Here is an 18602-nt window from a genome sequence, read left to right as displayed (position 1 = left end):
GAAGACTGACAAGTGGCACCCTAGGGTTCTACAAGCTGTACTTTTGTGGGGGTCTGACTCTCCCCCCCCCTGCCCAGGTGGTACTTGGCCCTTTAATAGGTGTATTGTGGGCAGAAAATCATCATCACCTGCAACTGTCAGCATATGGATGTGCTTCACCTGTTGAATTTCTACCTCTCATGCAGCTCTGTTGGGAAAGGGTGCAAGATGGCAAATTTATTTGAGACATGGTACTTTTATTATCATCATCATCATCATCATCATCATCAAATTTAACCTTGGAAGTGTGCAGAAAGGCAGAATGCTTTTTCCCTTCATCTCATCCCATTGCTCTCAAAAGGGAGACTTCCTTCCAGGAAGCATTTAAGGGGGCAGAGGTGAAAGTTTGAATCTGAGACTTACAGACAACCCCTGAGGTTTCTTTACTGCTTCCAGATCCAGAAAGAACAGGAGATTGCCTGACAACTGCCACAATCCCAGTGACATCTTTTAGCATTAACTTACTGCTAGCAATCAGGCAGAGAATCCAGCCTCCCAAGCTTCTTGGTTTTGTTTTAACTTGTTTTGTTATGTTTCTAGGCCTTATGATTATGTGCCTTCTCATAAGGACTACAGGCTTGCATGTTGAAAAAAAGCAAAAGTGATAAGAGGGTGTTCTGGGTGCTCAGTTCTTTGCCTAACCATTTATAAATTCCTCGCTTGTTCAACCTGTTTTCAGGCACAACATAAAACATACATTTCTCTACCTGGCTTAGACCTTACAGGTACATAAATTTAAGCTTCCTCTCTGCTTCTCTTCGGTTGCAGGTTGTAGCTGAGACTCAAGAAGGATGCCCGCTGGTATTTTTTGCCCAGTAGACTTTTGGTCCAAAGAAGCAAACCAGAGCATTCAAGTAGACTTCCTCTTACCAACTGGCGTTTACTTGGCCCTCTCAGTTTCTTGCAATGCAACTCTCGGCAACATCAAACAGGTACTCAACTCTTTTTTTCCTTTGTGCATCACAGTGGAGTTGCCAAACTCATTCCATCATATTTTCAGTAAACAAGAGATTGTGTAAGGCCCAAGGTTCTGGTGCCTCTCGGCCAGGAGTGGCGAAATATTTCAAGATTCCCAGGAGCTAAAATTTCTGTAGTACAAAGAACCCACATTGATCTTTTCTTCATGTTTTAGCACAGGGATGGGGAACTTTAAACTCAGGGAGGCAAATGTGGCCCTCCAGGCCTCTCTGTATGGCCCTTGGGACTGTCCTAAGGCCACACCCCCTCTCTCAAGGCCACACCCCTCACAAACCCTGCTTTGCACCTTTTCGCCTGGCTGGAACATGTCCTTAAACTCTGATAATTAAATTCTTGCTTGCCTGGGTGCAGGACAGAGAGGGTCACCTGAGTGGGTGTAGAAACCAGACTACTGTGGAAAGGTAAATTTACATTTGTTGCTGCATGCACTTCTGCCTCTGGCCCCATCCACCACTGGCATGCGGCCCTCGGAAGGTTGCCTAGCAGGAAATGCGGCCCTTTGTTTGAAAACGGTTCCTTGTCCCCGTTCTGGCCCTTTCATGCCTCTGTTCCCATGTGCCAGGACCGGCATCAGATGTGGAAGTCCCTGGATTTTCCCAGCCTTGGCTTTTGACAGAAGGCTGCTTTGTACAGGCGCTGAAGTGCAGTCTTGACAAGGCAGGGTCTCTCTTGGCTTATCAAACTAGGGAAGTAGTATTAACCCTATTTGAGATGGGGTTCCACTTCCTCTTTTTAAAAAGATGAATGTTGCCGCTTGACAGGTGCGTCTTAAGATCCCCACGGCCGATCAATGTGCACGTTTAGCTTTATTATCTGTCACTTCCTGTTTTTCTGCTCTTAAAAACGATCCAAGCTGCTTGTCTGATATTTTCCCCCCAAGGAAATTTCACGTCAAAAGGTTGTTATTTATTTATTTATTTATTGAATTTATTAGTCGCCCATCTGGCTGGTTATCCAGCCACTCTGGGCGGCGTACAAAATAAAACATCCAATACATTAAAACATTTAAAATCTCAAACCAGAGTAATAAAACCTAACCCACCCCAAAAGCCTGCCTGAAGAGCCAGGTCTCATAGGTAGCCCTTTTGAATTTGTTGACAACACCGAACAAAAATTTAACTGGTAAGGTTTTGATTTTGAGGGGCATCAACAGCCTGGCTAGCTATGGCAAAGTACTGGAGAAATATGAAGGTGGAGACGCCAGGACTGCTCTTGAAAAATAGTGACGTGTTGCTTTGGGAGAAAAATTAACGCAAACCCTCTGACTACTCGGGGGACAAATTAAAAACAACTTTGTGGCAATTGGGCTTGACAGGAACAGATGTATATGTGTGTTTGTGCCTGTATATATTAAAGTGAGGAACCTTATTTAGCCCAAGGGCCGCGTCCCTTCCTGGGAAAGCTTCCAAGGGCCAGAGACAAAAAGTGCGTGGGACAACAAACATTAATTTTACCATTGTACACTACGCTAGTTCCTACACACACTTAAACACTGCTCATTCATCCAGGCTAACAAGAGTTGAAGGTTGCATCCCAGCCAGGGAAAAACCCTCGGGGTGTAAAGCGGGGCCAGTGAGGGGCGTGGCCTGTGGAAAGGGGGTGTGGCTTAGGGAGAGTTCCAGGGGCGAGGTAGAGAGGCCCAGAGGAGCATTTGGCCCCCGGGCCTGAGGTTTCCTACTCTTTTATTATTAGTTATGCTAAGGAAAAATAATTTCCGGCAAAGGTCCGCTGTCACATTATGCAAAGATCTGGACCTTGTAACATTTACGCATCTGTTGTTTGCTGAACTGTCTGCAAACAAAAACACACACACACACACAGACAAACACAATGTAGACAGTTCTCTCCCAGAATCTGGAGACTGTCCAAAAATACAATTCGTGAACGACATTCTGTAAAGGAAAGACGCTGGTATTGTTTGAATGGAAAAGAATAGTTTCTTTCATCCTGATTTTGTGTTATGTTGTGCAATGACATAAAATTATAGTAATAATAAAAGCAAGAAAAATATAACATATGCATCAAAGAAATTGAAAGTGTTACATCTGTTGCAGCAGTAAAAATGGAAGCAGTTAAGACATTTTTAAAAACCTGGAAACAAGGTGTGCTGGGGAATGCAGTGGAGTACGCTGAAAAGGGGAATGACTGGCACCCTGATCAGGAATGCACTATATTGGAAAAGGACATGGCTTGCTGGCTGCCACCCTGAATGGGAGCATTCCACATTGCAGAAGATCTGAAAACTCAAGCATCAGAATTACAATTGCAAACAGCAGAATTGTACATTTAAAAACTAACTGGAGTTAGTTTTGTCTGTAGCACGTTGGAACATTTCATTGGCTATGGTTGGTGCGTCAGCCTTCCTCCTTGGAGAGAGATGACCTGACCTGGCTGCAGTTATCCATGCTCTAGGGCAGTGGTTCTCAAACTTTTTTGGTTTGCGGCACACTGTCAAACATAAAAATTTTCTGGCGCACTTCGTGTACAAAATTAAAAATATATTAATATATTTTAAACTATGAATAAAAATAACTTAAATACAAATGGGTTTCTTCTCATTTTTAAAATATACTTTCATAATATTCGTGGCACACCTAGTCACCTCTTGCGGCGCACCAGTGTGCTGCGGTGCACCGTTTGAGAATCACTGCTCTAGTAATATCTGGACTACACTACTATAACGGGCTAGCCAGCTTTCAGGTTTCACAACACGCTTCCTCAGCCTCATTGTTATACAATACAAAATTGATTCATTTACTATAGTAGCTTTAATACAAGTACTTGCAAAATCTGCAGGCCCCATCTTGGAAGAGGTGTTTCTTCTGCATGTCCAATGTATTTGTGTGATTTCTTCCAATGTGATTTCTTTTTATTATTTTTGAAAAAAGGCATTCCTTTGTTTCTCTTATGCCCTGAAAGGAATGCCTCTTCAAATATGATAACTTGCATAGTCTCAAAAGTGGTGGGCCCTTTTTAGGAACATAGGAAGCTACCTTGTACAGAGTCTGGTTTGCATGCAGCATGTCCCAGGTTCAGTCCCCAATGGCATCTCCAGGTAGGGCTGGGATTCTTGCCTGAAAGAGTGAGCCGTTGCCAGTTAGGGTAGACAATACTAGACTAGATGGTCTGATTCAGTATGTTCCTAATTCAGAATTTGACTGACCATACAGATACCGTATCTTAGGAGCGGAGGGAAACTAAGACTCATCGTCATCTCAGATACTGTAGTGTTAAAACAGTATGAACTCCCGTGAACTTTGAGCATCCCGTCATTAAAGCAAGGATTTAAGAACAAATTTGCAACCTATTTACAATACTAACTTTATTGCTCAGATCCAAAGGTCCTTGCAATCTAAAACTTCAAAATAAACGAATGTTATCCAGTACTTACAGAAAAATACAAATAAGTTATAACAGTGACTCATTTTTTTTTAATTGGGAGACGGCTTTAATTAGGTCAGATTGTGGTCATGACAGAAATAACTGAGGTTGGAAGTGATTTGATCAGTTTAACGGCGGGAGAAGGATTCTCCCCTCCTTCTACCCAGATAGTTAGGATGGTGTTTGTTTAATTGGTCAGTCAAATTAGTATGTTGAAAGTATTTCCTTCCTTGAAAGGGCAAAAAATATACTTTATTTTCTTTATTAGGCTTTTGCGAACACCAGAACCAGCCTATAGTTACCTCTTTTTTTATTTCTATTTTTAAAAAGGAAATTGAAGCTGAAGTAACGTTAGTCCTGCTCACAGCAAACCCATTTGAATTACTGGACCTGTGTTAGCCATGTCCATTAATTTCAAAAGGTCTACTCTGAACAGGATTGGCACTGAATACAACCCAGTACAAAGAAACGGTAACGATTTATTTTTTAAAAGTCAATTTGTAAAGCGAGGATGGGGAATCTGTGGTCTTCCAAATGTCTTTCGGTTCCAACAAAACATACTTGCTGAGGCTGATGGGAGTTGTAGTCCAAAATTGCCCGGAGGGCACCAGTTGGCAAAGGCTAGTGTAGGCCAGCACTCTTGACCTTTGGTTCCTCAGATGTTGTTGGACTACAACTCCCATCAGCCTCAGCCAGCATAGTCAGGGATGATGGGAGTTGTAGTCCAACAACATCTGGGGAGCCAAAGTTGAAGAACCCTGGGTGTAGGCCATTCTGGGCCAGGGGGCCAAATATTTTGGCACCGTGAGCCAGTATGGTGTAGTGGTTAGAGTGTCTGATTGGGGCCTGGGAGGCCAGGGCTCAGATCCCCATTCGGCCATGCAGCTAACTGGGTGACCTCGGGCCAGTCCATTGCCTCTCTGCCTGGTCTGTTTCACGGGGTTGTTGTGAGGATAAAATCAGGAGAGGGACAACCATGCTCGCAGGCAGCCTTGAGCTCCTCGGAGGAAAACGTGGGATATAAATGCAAAAGTAAGTAAATAAATAAAATCTCCCTCTCTTTCAGCTGGTCTGGCACCATGCCCAGTTTGAGCCCCTCTTCCACATGCTCAGCGACCCGGAGTCCTACGTCTTCACCTGCTTCAACCAGACGGCAGAGCAGCAGGAGCTGGAGGACGAGCAGCGGCGGCTCTGCGACGTCCAGCCCTTCCTGCCGGTCCTGCGCCTCGTGGCCCGAGAAGGCGACCGCGTGAAAAAGCTGATCAACTCTCAGATCAGTCTCCTCATCGGCAAAGGTGAGGCCGCACCTCTAGGGGAGCATTCTTGTCTTGAGGTAGTCCAGCTGTGCCCAGGCTGCTGCTGCTCCGGGTGTTTTGGGACAACTCCCATCAGCCCACCTCCCTAGTTCTGGACTATGACTCCCATCAGCCTCTGGTGTTTTTGAACTACTACTCCCATCAGCCCCCAGTGTTTTTTGAACTATGACTACCATGAGCCCCCAGTGTTTTTGGACCGTGACTCCCATCAGCTGAAGGGGAGGAGAAGAAATTATAATATTGAAATTGAAATTCATAGACACAATTAAATTGGGTGCATTAATTTCAGTGGGTCTGCTCTGAGATAAACTATCTAGGTGGGCAAAATTGGGAGGGGGAGAGCCATGTTTGTATGCCCCCTTTTGCTCCTTGGTGGAAAGGTGGGATATAAGTGTAAGAAATAAAGAAATGTCGTCATCTTGGGGCTTCTGATTGTCTACCGTTCAGGTCTGCACGAGTTTGACTCTCTGTGTGACCCGGAGGTGAATGACTTCCGTGCCAAAATGCACCAATTTTGCGAGGAAAGAGCTGTCCGGCAGCAACAGCTGAGCTGGAAGGCACGGATGGAGTACTGTTTCCCTGTGCAACTGGAGCCGTTGTCTGGCAGCCTTGGAAGACGGAGCCCCCTTCGCATCCCTAACAGGAACATTTTCGTCAATGTCAAATTTGAGTCTGGAGGGGTAAATCCGCACACTTTTTCAGATCTCCATGACTTAAAATAATAATATTGTACACCGCCCAGAGAGCTATGCTAGTCGGGCGGTATAAAAATCTAATAAATAAATAAATAAAAATAAATAATAATTCATTTGCATCTTATTTATTTTGATGCAAAAGCATTTATAAATGGCGCAGTATTTTAAAAACTCTCCATGCCGCAATCAGTGTGCATACCTCTTCTTTGTGGAGTGTGTAGTTAAACGTTGGGATTTGCTCCAACAAGATGCAGTGACGGCCACCAAGAGGATGAGACAAATTAGTGGAAGATAAGGCTACCGTTGGCTGCTAGCCATGATGGCTATGCTCTGCCTCCCTAGTCACAGGTGGTATGCTTCCGAATATGAGTTGCTAGAAACGGCAGGAGGGGGGAGTGCTCTTGCGCTCAGGTCCTGCTTGTGGGCTTCCCATAATGGACATCTTGTTGGCCACTGGGAGAACAGAGTGCTGGGCTAAAATGGGCCACTGGCCCGATGCAGCATGTCACTTCTTATGTAATCCCTGTCTGCAAGGCACTTACAATATAAGATTTAAGATGGGGGGAGATTGGAAGGGGTGGGGAGATAGGGTGTCAACATGGAGAAAAACAGGCAATTTGTTCTGTTATATGTACTATATGTACTTGGGTAGGAGGCTTTAATCCTAATAGGAACTGGAGATTAATACCTTGGCCAGGATTTGCCAAACAAATGAGTCCAGAACGAATGGCTCAGAGAAGCAACCATGGGCTGTGTGACACAGCCTCACCCCCATATGTTCAACCCCCAAGTTCTTCATGTAAGTCTGGGAAATATTCCCTACCTGAAACTCCAGAGAGCTCTGACTAGACAGTGTAGGCAACACTAAGGTAGATGGACTGACTCAATATAAGGCAAGTTCCTATGTCCCTAGTTAATTCGACCCTTTATTCAGAACCATGAGGACTAGAATCTTACTTTATTTTGGGGGGGAGGAGGAAGGGCCATAGCTCAGTGGTAAAGCGCACAAGTCAGTTTCTTATGTTGCTCATTGTGTTTCTTCTTCTGCAGGAGAGTTTTACCTTCCAAATTTCTCCCAAGGAATTCCCCGTGACGCTGATGAGCTGTGCTATCAAGAAGCAAGCCATCATTTTTCGGCACCAAAAAAGGAATAGCCCGGAGGATTATGCCCTGCAGGTTAATGGGAAATGTGAATATCTCTACGGGAACTACCCCTTGTACCAATTCCAGGTGTGTGCTCTCCTGACTTGCTCTCCTTTCTGTTGGCAGACACGGGCAGGAGGCAGAAGCCAAGGTCGCTGTTCCCTAAAGCAGAATGGCTTCTTGCTGTCCGGAAGGGCATCATCGCCATCAGAGCATAGGAAACTGCCTTATATTGTGTCAAAACACTGGTCCATCTAGCTCAATACTGTCAGCACTGACTGGCAGTGATACTTCAGGGTTTCAGACAGGGAGTCTCTTCCAGCCCTACTGTTGGGAATTGAACCCGGGACCTTTTGCATCCAAAGCAGATCTTCTGCCGCTAAGCCAAGGCTGAGTCAGTCCATTGGCCCATCTAGCTCAGTGCTGTTTACACTAACTGGCAGCGGCTCTCCAGGATTTCAAGCGGGGAGTCTTCCCCAGCCCTTCTTGGCGTTCCTTTTAAAAAACGAATGAGTCTCCAGTTCATTTTATTTTATTTTTAAAGCGAGGCAGTCCTCTGTTTTATTTATGTATATAATTTATTTTTAACATTTATTTTGACATTTATATGCTGCTTTTGGCCACAGTGCAGCTTAAAAATGTCATTCTGAAATGGACCTCTAGTCTTTACATTGCTAGGAGAACCATTTATTTCAGTAGTTGATGTTGGGAAAGAAGGACGTACCAATACTTCCTGTGCTATGGGATGCCAACGCTCACCCCTTTGTCATTTCTTGGAAACTTCTTACATGTTTTCTGCCTTTTCCTCATAGGGGCTAGAAACTTGATTTTTAAAAAGTAGGTTCTCGGGATTCTGTTGCAATTACTAGAACTTTTCTTTGAGACTGTAATTGGATCCTCCTGCCCTGACTTTACCACGGTTCCCAATTCCTATATTGATTGCCTTGCCCTCCCTTTCTCTTTGTATGCATTAATTTTTTGAATTTTTTGCTATCTACATTAATTTTGGTCCATTCCCACAGTACATCCATGACTGCTTGAACCGTGGCCTCTTGCCACACCTCACGATGGTGCACTCCTCTTCCATCCTGGCTTTGTGGGAAGAACAAACCAATGGGATTGTTCACCCCCCTAAAACGGCCCCCAAACCGCCTCCGGTCCCCAAGAAAAAGGTAAGCCATGATCTCACCCCTGCCCTATTCTGGCAATATAAACAAGAAGGCATATCCACTGTTTTTCCCAATCTCTGAAATGGAATATGTGAAGTTTCTAGTCCATATGATGTTTTCACTAGCTAGAGATTTTGTTGACAATGTTGTTATTATTATATTTAACATAACAGCACTTCAGTCCTTGCTGTCCAGCTTTGTCAACTTAGCTTGGGAGATGAAGTGGCTGCTCTGTGAATGACTATTAAAATCTAGTGATGGTGGTCACCTCTCTTCTTCCCCCCCCCCTCCACGTGTCAGCCAACCTCCGTATCTCTGTGGTCGCTTGAGCAGCCTTACTATATCGACTTGGTGCAGGGCAGTAAGGTGAATGCCGATGAAAGGATGAAGGTACGCTCTCTTTTATTTCTTTAGCTAGACTCTTTTGTGGCTTCTTCCTCTTCCTGCGTCGGAGTTGTTTACTGCTTGTGTTTAAATAATGCTAAGATCAAAAGCCAGAAGTCATGTGTTCAGTTCTCCTGCTTCCCGTCGGCAGCCCACACGAGATTTTTTCATTCAGCTCTAAGCTGGCCGCAGACACTTCTCACTACAGGAAAGGGGAGGGTTTTTGATCAGCAACATGAAGAAAGCAAGTTTCTTAGAAATTTCAGGCCGCATGTGGGCAGTCATGGTTTTTGAATGCTCTCCTGTTGTTATATAAAGCAAAACCAAAAACTGACATCTTCATGGATGTAGAAACATAGCACTGCAGGATGCAAGTGGGGCTAGAACTTTACTGAAGGTGCTGCTTTTCTGCTTGCAGGGAGGGTGGTGGTGGTTTCTTATATGGTAGAGCATTCAAAAATGGCACCTGCAACCTGAAGTATTATTTCTTTATTTATTTGCATTTATGAGTTGCTTATGAATTGCTTTATTTATTTGCATTTATGAACCATAGGGATGTAGGAAGCTGCCTTATACTGAATTGGTCCATCTAGCTCAGTATTGTCTGCACTGACTGGCAGCGGCTTTCCAGGGTTTCAGGCAGGGGTCTCTCCTGGCCCTACTTGGAGACGGCAGGGATTGAACCTGGGACCTTCTGCATGCAAAGCAGGGGCTCTACCACTGAGCTATGGCCCTTCCCTGTCTCAAAGCGATTAACAATATGAACGTGTATCATATTTTATTTATTTGTTAAATTTATATCCCACCCTCCCAGAATAATCTGAAACATATAGTAGTAAAAGCATATATAAAACAATGTCATATCTAAAAATTTCCAATCCAGACTGGGATTTAAAAAAAAAACTCCACTTAAAAGGCTTTTTGAAAAAGGAAGGTCTTCAACAGGCACTGATAAGACAGTAGAGATGGCATCTTCCAGTGGATAGGTGCCACCACACTAAAGGCCTCAATTCCTATGTTGTATAGAACGGACCTCCTGATGAGATGGCATCCGCAGGAGGCCCTCTCCTGCAGACCTCAGTGATCAGTCAGATATATTGGGCGTATTAAATGGTACAGTCCACTGCCATCTCAGGAGTCTACCTGGGGAAGGGCCGTGGCTCAGTGCAAAGGAAATGCTTTGCATGCAGAAAGTCTTAGATTAAATCCTCGACATCACTAGGAAGAGCTGCGAAAGGCTCACGCTCTGATACCTTGGAGAGCCACTGCCTGTTAGTGTCATCAGTATGAAGCTAGAACAGTTGTCTGAGTTGGAAAACGCACTTCCTCTGTTCCTCTGTATTGCCTCTGGGAGCCAGATGATGCCATTCACACCCGGCGATGGTCACCTCTGTTTAGTAAAATGTGCATTGGGCTTTGCCAGCAGCCCTTGCCTAAAACTCCCTCTGCCCTGTTTGATGCCAGGCAGAGGCACCAGGTTGCATGTTTTTGCCATTATTATTATTTTTTTGCAATTCTCAGGAGTTCCTAAGCTGTGGTCCATGGACCGCCAATGGTCCGTGAGCTTCATTCAGGCGGTCCGTGGCATGGATTTGCAGTTGAAAAGAGGAGGTGGCTCATCCATCACGTTCCATATTCATATTTAATTGCTTCTTTTATTGCTTGTATTTTATTGGACTGCGATAAAATGCAATATAATCTAGCACAGTGCATTAAAATGGCTACAACAGGCATTCATTAAGTGGTCCGCTAAGACCCTCAGCAATTTTGGAGTGTTCAGGGCGAGGGGAGCTTGGGCACACACAGCGTGTCGAGTGCACCCTTCTTTCTCCTAGTTGCTGTCTTTCAAAACATGCACGGGTTAAACACTCATGTGCACGCAATCAGATACACAGCTGTGTAGTTGAACAACGTTGCTCACTTTCGACCGTCCCCCTCTGTTCAGCTGGTGGTCCAGGCGGGCCTGTACCACGGCCACGAGATGCTTTGCAAAATGGTGTCCAGCTCCGAGGCCAACGTTTGCTCGGAGCCTGTGTGGGAGCAGAGGCTGGAATTTGAGATCAGTGTCTGTGACCTCCCTCGCATGGCCCGCCTCTGTCTGGCCCTCTACGCTGTGGTGGAGAAAGCCAAGAAGGCAAGGTCTACCAAGAAGAAGTCCAAGAAAGCTGTAAGTCTCCCCCAGGGCTAACTGTCTTGGCCCAGATCGACCCATGTAACCGAATGAGGTAGTACGATCCTGTGGTGGCGGAATGGAATGTACCACTGGACTGCAGATTGGGGGGGGGGAGTCTCCTATTTAAAAACTCCTTGCAAATAGAAATCTAAAACAGCAAGGAGAGGGCTAGATTGCAGCCTGTTTCCCTGATGTGCTAGCTTTCTTCTTGCACTGAGGTTTTTTTTATACATGTACTGTATATACATGGAAGGACCTTCCCCAAAAGGGTATCTTTGCTTCTCCAGACCACTGTCTGAAGCTGTTAATTCTGTCCTACCTCCTCAGGACTCTACCATCTCCTTCCTGTTGGATTTACTGACCAGGTCTTTGAATTGGGGGGGGGGCATAAACCTGGGGGGGGGCAGAGAGGTAAGGTGCAGCAGGCTACCCTCTCCAAAGCTTTGCCTTGTTTTTAACTGCCTGGATATATTATCTATGGATATATTACCTATACTACCTCCCTGTTATCGTCTTAATGTGTAATGGCGTCCCCCAAAGGATATAGCTAGCTGGGTGACGTTGAGGAGGGCAGGAGGTGATTCTGCAGATCTCCGTTGCTGTGCCCTCCGCTCTCATGTTTCCCTCCCTCCTCCCCACCTGCTTCTGTCTCTGTAGCCCCCCACACCTTTATCTAATTATTATTATTATTTTTTTTTACAATAATTTTTATTCAGATTTTCATAAAACATACAAGACAAAACCATAAAACATTCAAAGACAAAAAACAAAATCAAAAATAGTTAAACAAAAAAAAAAAAAAAATAAAGAGTAAAATATTGACTTCCCATTTGTCACAGATCAAATCAGTTATAAGTCTATAATATATAACAATCCTGTCTCTTAAATCATATTATAAAATCACTTTCCTCCAGTAGTTATCTTACTTAATCATCAAATCTCATAAACATTACTTTATTCTTTCCACAAAAAGTCAAAGAGAGGTTTCAATTCTTTAAGAAATATATCTATCAATTTTTTTCCAAATAAGCATATCGATTAATCCATGTCATTACTAATTATAATAATCTTATTGTCATAACCATAGTCAAAATAAACATTTCAATCAATCCATCTCATCAGGATCTGTTAGATTCAATAATTTCAGTAGCCATTATTCTATTATCCCTATTAGTTCCATCTTCCATCTTCCATCTTCGATAGTCTTGTTAAATCCAGTAATTTCAGTGTCCAATCTTCCATTATCAGTATTCCATAATAATCTTGCTGTCATAGCCATAGTCATATAGTAAGAGTCTGATGGGAATTACCTCTATCCCAAATATTTTCTTGCCATCCATTCTGAATAAGTTGCTGAAATACTGCTGTAAAATCATATCTCTGTTCTTTTTTTCAAAATGCACTGGCTCATCTCTTGAAAGTTTTTCCATTGTCACATGGCTGCAGTTAATTCCATAGGTTTTCTCTATATTAGGCTCCATCACATCATTCCAGTCCAGAAGACTATCCATGCCATTGATAACTTTGTCTCTAAAATCTTCATTAATTTCTTCAGAGATAACATTGAATTCCAAACAGTAGATTTTATTTCTAAAATCCATAAACTCCAAATCTTTTTCCTGTTCCACGTTTGTTCCAGACTCCAGGGTCTCCTCTCTCACAGGGACCCCTATTTCTTTAAGCTCCTGCGTCATTTTGCTCAATTCAATTTTCAACTCCTTACAACCCTGTCGCAGGTCTTTTTCCTGTTCCACGTTTGTTCCAGTCTCCAGGGTCTCCTCTCTCACAGGGACCCCTATTTCTTTAAACTCCTGTATCATTTTGCTCAATTCAATTTTCAGCTCCTTACAACCCTGTCGCAGGGTTCGTTTCGTTATCTCAATCTCATCCATTATTCTCTGAAACATAGTTACTTCCAGATTCTTGGCCACTTTCTTAATTGCCATTTTAAAAGAAAAATATAAGAGAACCACTTCTTATTTCAGCAACAATTGGGTTAATACTCCAAACTTGGTGACATCACAGTATAAACAGAACAGCCAGCCTTATCTCTCCATGCTTAAGTAAACAAAATGCAGTTCCCAGGATCGAAACAATTAATGGCGTCGTCAGGAAACAGATTCGTCAAAATAAAATAAACCAAAAAGAGAATAGTCTCAGACAATATAATATTCTTCAGAATAAAAATCAGGAATAGAAATCCCTCTTCTGTGTATATCTTTAGAATGCAAATCCAGGACAGCTTTTTGCAACAAAAACAGAGATAAGCTATTAATTAACGAATAGCAGAGAGAAGTTATGGCTCCCCGGTGAGATGTCAAAAACCGATCAATCTGGCAAATCTCTTTTAAACAGCAACAATTTAAGTCAAGTAAAAGAAAAATATAGAAAGAAGGGTGCTTGCCTGTTAGTGCGTTCTCTCTTTGAAGAAAAGATGAACGTTCGCTTTATCAGATAGAGCTTGTTGAAAATCCGTCCCACCTTAGTCGGCTGGACCTCGTCCCATAAATTAATGAGATCTGGTCGTCCCAACAAAAATAGGCTTTGAGGTTAATCTCTTCGTTTCTCCCTACCCGGGAGAAGTTTTATCAGTCAAAAAAAAAAAAAAATTCTGACTGATATATCTGAATAAGCTTCTTTTGAGGCAGGAGCCCGTCTCAAAAGCAGGCACAGGCTAAGTCACCCTTCCCGGAAGTCCTTTATCTAATTATTTTTATGTACTTAGGCTTGTAAGATGACTCCAAACTGTACGCTGTACTGTATTTGAATTGTATATTGTCTTGTGAGTTATTTACTTAATGGTGTTGTTTTCTGAGTTTTGCTTGGTATATTTTGTTTTTTCTTTTTGAACGGTTACCCTTATTTTGTATATGTTTTTGAGATTTTTTTGTAAGTCGCTTTGAGTCTCATTCTGAAAAAAGCGACTAACAAATATTATTAATAATAACAACAATTATTTTGTTTGTTTGCTTATTAGATTTGTATCCCACCCTTTCTCCCAGTAGGAGCCCAGGGCGGCAAACGAAAGCGCTACAGACACTTTAAAACATCATAAAAACAGACTTTAAAATATATTAAAACAAAACAACCATTAAAAACATATTGAAACAAAACATCTTTAAAAACATTTTTTGAAAAACATCTTTTTGAAAAAGAAAAGGTTTAAAAATATATTAAAAAGCAACATATAAATATATTAAATAAAACATGTATTAAAAAGCAATAATCATAATCTCCAACTTCAAACTCCTGGCCTACAATCCTTGTCTAAAACCCTGGTCCAACATCTGAAAGACCACAGGTTCTTCACTCCTGATCTACAAAATAAAAAATAAAAATCATGCTGTAGTTAGTTAAATAGACTTCCTGGTGCCACTGGTCTCTTCGGCACGGAGACCAAAAATTGGCAGGTTTCTGCAGAATTCAAACTCCTTAAACAAAAATTTTAAATTTGAACTGGCTGCAGCAATCTTGCCTGGAAAATTCACTCTGCCCCAGATGCTTTGAGTTGCGCTGCTGAGTCACACACACAAAAAGCAAAGGAGGAGCGAGATGTTACACTTACAGGAACTGGGCAGACTCCAGAGCCCCCTGACAGCCTTTGCTGCCCGTTGCTTGCTGAGTCATGCCCCAGCTATTCTCTCTTTGCTTCCTTGGAAGATGCCGAGTCATCTGCTTCTTGGACCTTTTCCACCAAAAGGTCTCATCGTTTTGGGCTTGATCAGCAGCCAAGGCCTGGCTCTGTTTTTGTGTAGGTAATCTCAGATCATATTTCAAGAAAGATTAAAAGTCGAAGTAGAGAAGGCTAGAAGAAGGGGAGAGGTGAAGCAATCTTTCTGGGGCTGTTTGTTTTTTTCTTGGATATGTGCTGGAAACGAGACTGGCGGAGGATGTTTGTAGCTGGGCTGATTTCTCAGCCTTGTTTAACTGTGCAAACATTTGTTTTTAGACCAGCTGACCCAGCTCTCTGTCCCCCACTCAGCAACCCCAACCATGGCTAAGGGGCTGAGCTACAAATTGGCAGAGGGACTTTAAATAAATAAATAAACAAGTTCAAGATCCACCCGTATTTCTGAGCCAAAGTGAATTTAAAAAAGAATAAAGAAGTGTGTGTGTGTGTTTATTTCTCTTAAAATGTTTGGCCTGCTTTTTGAGGAACTTCCTCAACAAAGCAGATTACCATCTCCAATAAAAGCCAACTCCACCAGCGAATAAAACAAAGATACAAAACGCACCACAATTTAAAGAAGAAACCAGCATTCAAAAAAAGTTCAGGACTCAGTAGCACACTAGAGCCAAAGTGGCTTACAAAGAAAAGAAAAGAAAAGAAAAGAAAAGCATGTTCAAGACCCAATAGCACACCAGAGACAAAACGGCTTTAAAAAAATAAAAATGGGTTGGGAATTGAATCCAGCAGGGCTGCCCACCTGTCAGTGGCCTGATGTCACAATGAGGTCAGGTGACCTGCACTTTGAAGCCCCCACAGTCAGCTGACAGTCAGGACTCCAAAGCACTGCAGACAGCTCTCTGCAAGCGCTGCTGGTCAGTTGATTGGCAGTCCTTGCAAAGGCCTGCATGGGTGCTAGACACAGAAGCCTCTTTTTGACCCAGCCATGACTTGCTGACGTCAGGTATAAGGCAAGTGGGAGTGGCTTGGCCAAAACGGCCTGCGGACCAAAGGTTCCCTTCTGCTGAATAAAAGCAAACAAGTTCAAGATCAGGAGAGGGCTTTCTCAGTGGTGGCCCCCAAATTATGGAATGATCTCTCTGACGAGGTGTGCCTGGCGCCAACACTGTTATCTTTTCGGCGCCACGTCAAGACTTTCCTCTTCTCCCAGGCGTTTTAGGATGTGTTTTTAATTTTTTTTTTTTTTTAAGTTTTTTAAAATTTGTATATTTGTTTCTAATGTTTTTAATTGTTGTAAACCGCCCAGAGAGCTTTGGCTATGGGGCGGTATACAAATGTAATAAATAATAATAAGATCCAGTAGCATCGCAGAGCCAAATTTAAGAGTCAATGATAAAGAAGTTCAAGAGCCCCCGGCATTCTGAAAAGTTCAGGTTTAAGAAAATACTGGCACGGGCCGCAGTCGTGTCCACACTCGAGTTGTGTGCGTGTGTGTCGTGGCATCCTGCTAGTAGCCAACAGGACGTGTGTCCTTGATCACAGTTGTTGCACCTTACATCTGGCGCATGGACCTGATCCTCTAATCTTCGTTGCCCTCCCTTGCAGGACTGCCCAATTGCCTGGGTGAACATCATGCTGTTTGACTACCAAGACCAGCTGAAAACTGGGGAGTGCTGCCTGCCTATGTGGTCGTCATCTCCAGGTATGAGGCAGCTCCCTATATTCCTGCATCTTCATTCTGGGTAATAGAATATATGGGGAAGGGCCGTAGTTCTAGTGGTAGAGCATCTGCTCTGCATGCAGCAGGTCCCCGGTTCAATCCGCGGCATCTCCAGGGAAAAGACTCCCTGCCTGTAACACTGGCCAGCTATTGCTGGCCAGCGTAGAAGATACCAGTTTTACGATTTAGCTGAATATCACCCTGTTTGGGTTTTTGTTCCATACTCTGAATCATTGGCCACTGGGTGGCACCACCTTCCTTAGGGAGCCTCACTCCTCTTTGCTTTCCAGATGAGAAGGGAGAGCTATTAAACCCGACGGGCACTGTCCGGACTAATCCCAATACGGAGAGCGCCACAGCCTTGGTCATCCGCTTCCCCGGCTTTTCGTTGTACCCGGTCTACTATCCCTCCTTTGAAAAGGTAAGGAGGCAGCTGTTAGCCTCCCATTTTGACTGCTTTCTGGGCCAATGGAGAAAATGGGTTAGCTCCATGCCGTCTTTAAGAGGAGTCCGTCTCCCGTAATGGGATGTGATATCCAATTTTTATTTTAAGGCTGCTGGTTTGGTTGATTGCTCATTTGTTTATTATCCTTATACTGCACCTCTTCCTCTGAAGAGCTCCTGCTGTGGCGGTATTTGTGGAAATGTGGAGCTTCATTCAATTAAAAGAAAATGGTAGCAATTGGTTAGGCCTCATCTTGAGTACTGTGCCCAGTTCTGGAGACTGCATTTTAAGAAGGATGCAGACGAACTGGAACAAGTTCAGAGGATGATCAGGGGACTGGAAACAAAGCCCTCTGAGGAGAGACTAAAAGCACTGGCCATGTTTCACCTTGAGAAGAGATATGATAGCACTCTTCAAGTACTAGAAAAGTTGCCACACAGAGGGGGGCCAGGATCTCTTCTCAATCATCCCAGAGTGCAGGACATGGAATAACGGGCTCAAGTTGCAGGAAGCCAGATTTCCACTGGACATCAGGAAAAACTTCCTCACTGTTAGAGCCATGCGACAATGGAACCAATGACCTAGAGAGGTGGTGGGCTCTCTGACACTGGAGGCATTCAAGAGACAGCTGGACAGCCATCTGTGGGGAATGCTTTGATTTGGATTCCTGCATTGAGCAGGGGGTTGGACTTGATGGCCTTATAGGCCCCTTCCAACTCTACTATTCTTTGATTCAGTGGACCACACACAGGCCTCTCCCCATATCAGTGCCTTGTGGAAGTGCATTCAAAACAGCTCCTCGTGAGTAATGCACATTCCTTGATCCTCATCATTGTCAATCTGGGTTTTTCCGAAAGTGGTCGTTATTGACCCCTGGGGATCTATGGGACTGTGTAAGGGATGGATAAAGACCTAGGGGTGAAAAGGGGTAGGTGGAAAAGAGGTTTCCGAAGTACAGTGCCCCAATTTAACTCAGAACTGAAGGGCATGAGGCATGTACAGAGTGCACCTCTCTTGCCAGTGAGGAACATCTGTATTTAATAAGCTTTTTAATTTCATTTACATTCCTTTCTGGTCCATGACAACTTTATAAGCTCATCAAAGGCTGAATGAACTCAGAAGTTTGGGAAACCCTGGTGTAAACAAATAAATAAGCCAATAAAAACACTCTCTGATGTACCTGGGAAGCTGCCTTATTACCAAAGCCCAATCCTTGGTCCATTGTGCTCAGTATTGTATACACTGACTGGCAGCAGCCCTACATGAACTATGGCTCTATCCTGCTAAGCCTTTCCTGCTAAGCCATAAGACGGAGCCTCCTGCCTTTAACGGAGTGGCCGTAGCTCAGTGGTAGAGAGCACATGCTTGCATGCAGAAGGTCCCAGGTTCAATCCCAGCCATCTCCAGTCATTTGATTTGATTTAATATTTAAATATTACTCACTTTTCTGTTGCAATAATACTCAAAACGGCTTACAGTGCAACAGGTAACGACTGTGGGTTGTGTTCAGCTAAGTCCTACTTGTTGAAAT

General features: G+C 43.6%; 1 protein-coding gene and 1 long non-coding RNA gene across 4 annotated transcripts in view; one reads left to right on the top strand and one right to left on the bottom strand.

The window, feature by feature from the left end:
* PIK3CD (phosphatidylinositol-4,5-bisphosphate 3-kinase catalytic subunit delta) overlaps positions 1-18602 on the top strand; it is a 39152-nt gene that overhangs the window by 4658 nt on the left and 15892 nt on the right. The window contains exons 2-10 of one of the 3 annotated variants that reach the window (XM_061600729.1): positions 808-971; positions 5465-5693; positions 6162-6394; positions 7460-7639; positions 8575-8724; positions 9022-9111; positions 11051-11272; positions 16512-16608; positions 16917-17047. In XM_061600729.1, the coding sequence (XP_061456713.1) occupies positions 831-971; positions 5465-5693; positions 6162-6394; positions 7460-7639; positions 8575-8724; positions 9022-9111; positions 11051-11272; positions 16512-16608; positions 16917-17047 (1473 nt within the window). In that variant the 5' untranslated portion in view covers positions 808-830. Of the gene's footprint in view, positions 1-807; positions 972-5464; positions 5694-6161; positions 6395-7459; positions 7640-8574; positions 8725-9021; positions 9112-11050; positions 11273-14472; positions 15030-16511; positions 16609-16916; positions 17048-18602 lie in introns of those variants that run through there. The other 2 variants (XM_061600731.1, XM_061600732.1) reach the window with 2 other exon arrangements.
* Positions 8556-15330, bottom strand: LOC133372315 (uncharacterized). Its single transcript, XR_009759477.1, has 2 exons — positions 14844-15330; positions 8556-9307 (listed from the first exon to the last, which is right to left on the bottom strand). It is a non-coding gene; the product is annotated as an uncharacterized LOC133372315 (long non-coding RNA).

The sequence above is a fragment of the Rhineura floridana genome, chromosome 18 (genome assembly GCF_030035675.1).
Source record: "Rhineura floridana isolate rRhiFlo1 chromosome 18, rRhiFlo1.hap2, whole genome shotgun sequence".
Taxonomy (NCBI): Eukaryota; Metazoa; Chordata; class Lepidosauria; order Squamata; family Rhineuridae; genus Rhineura; species Rhineura floridana.
This window is presented reverse-complemented; position numbering and strand designations above follow the sequence as displayed.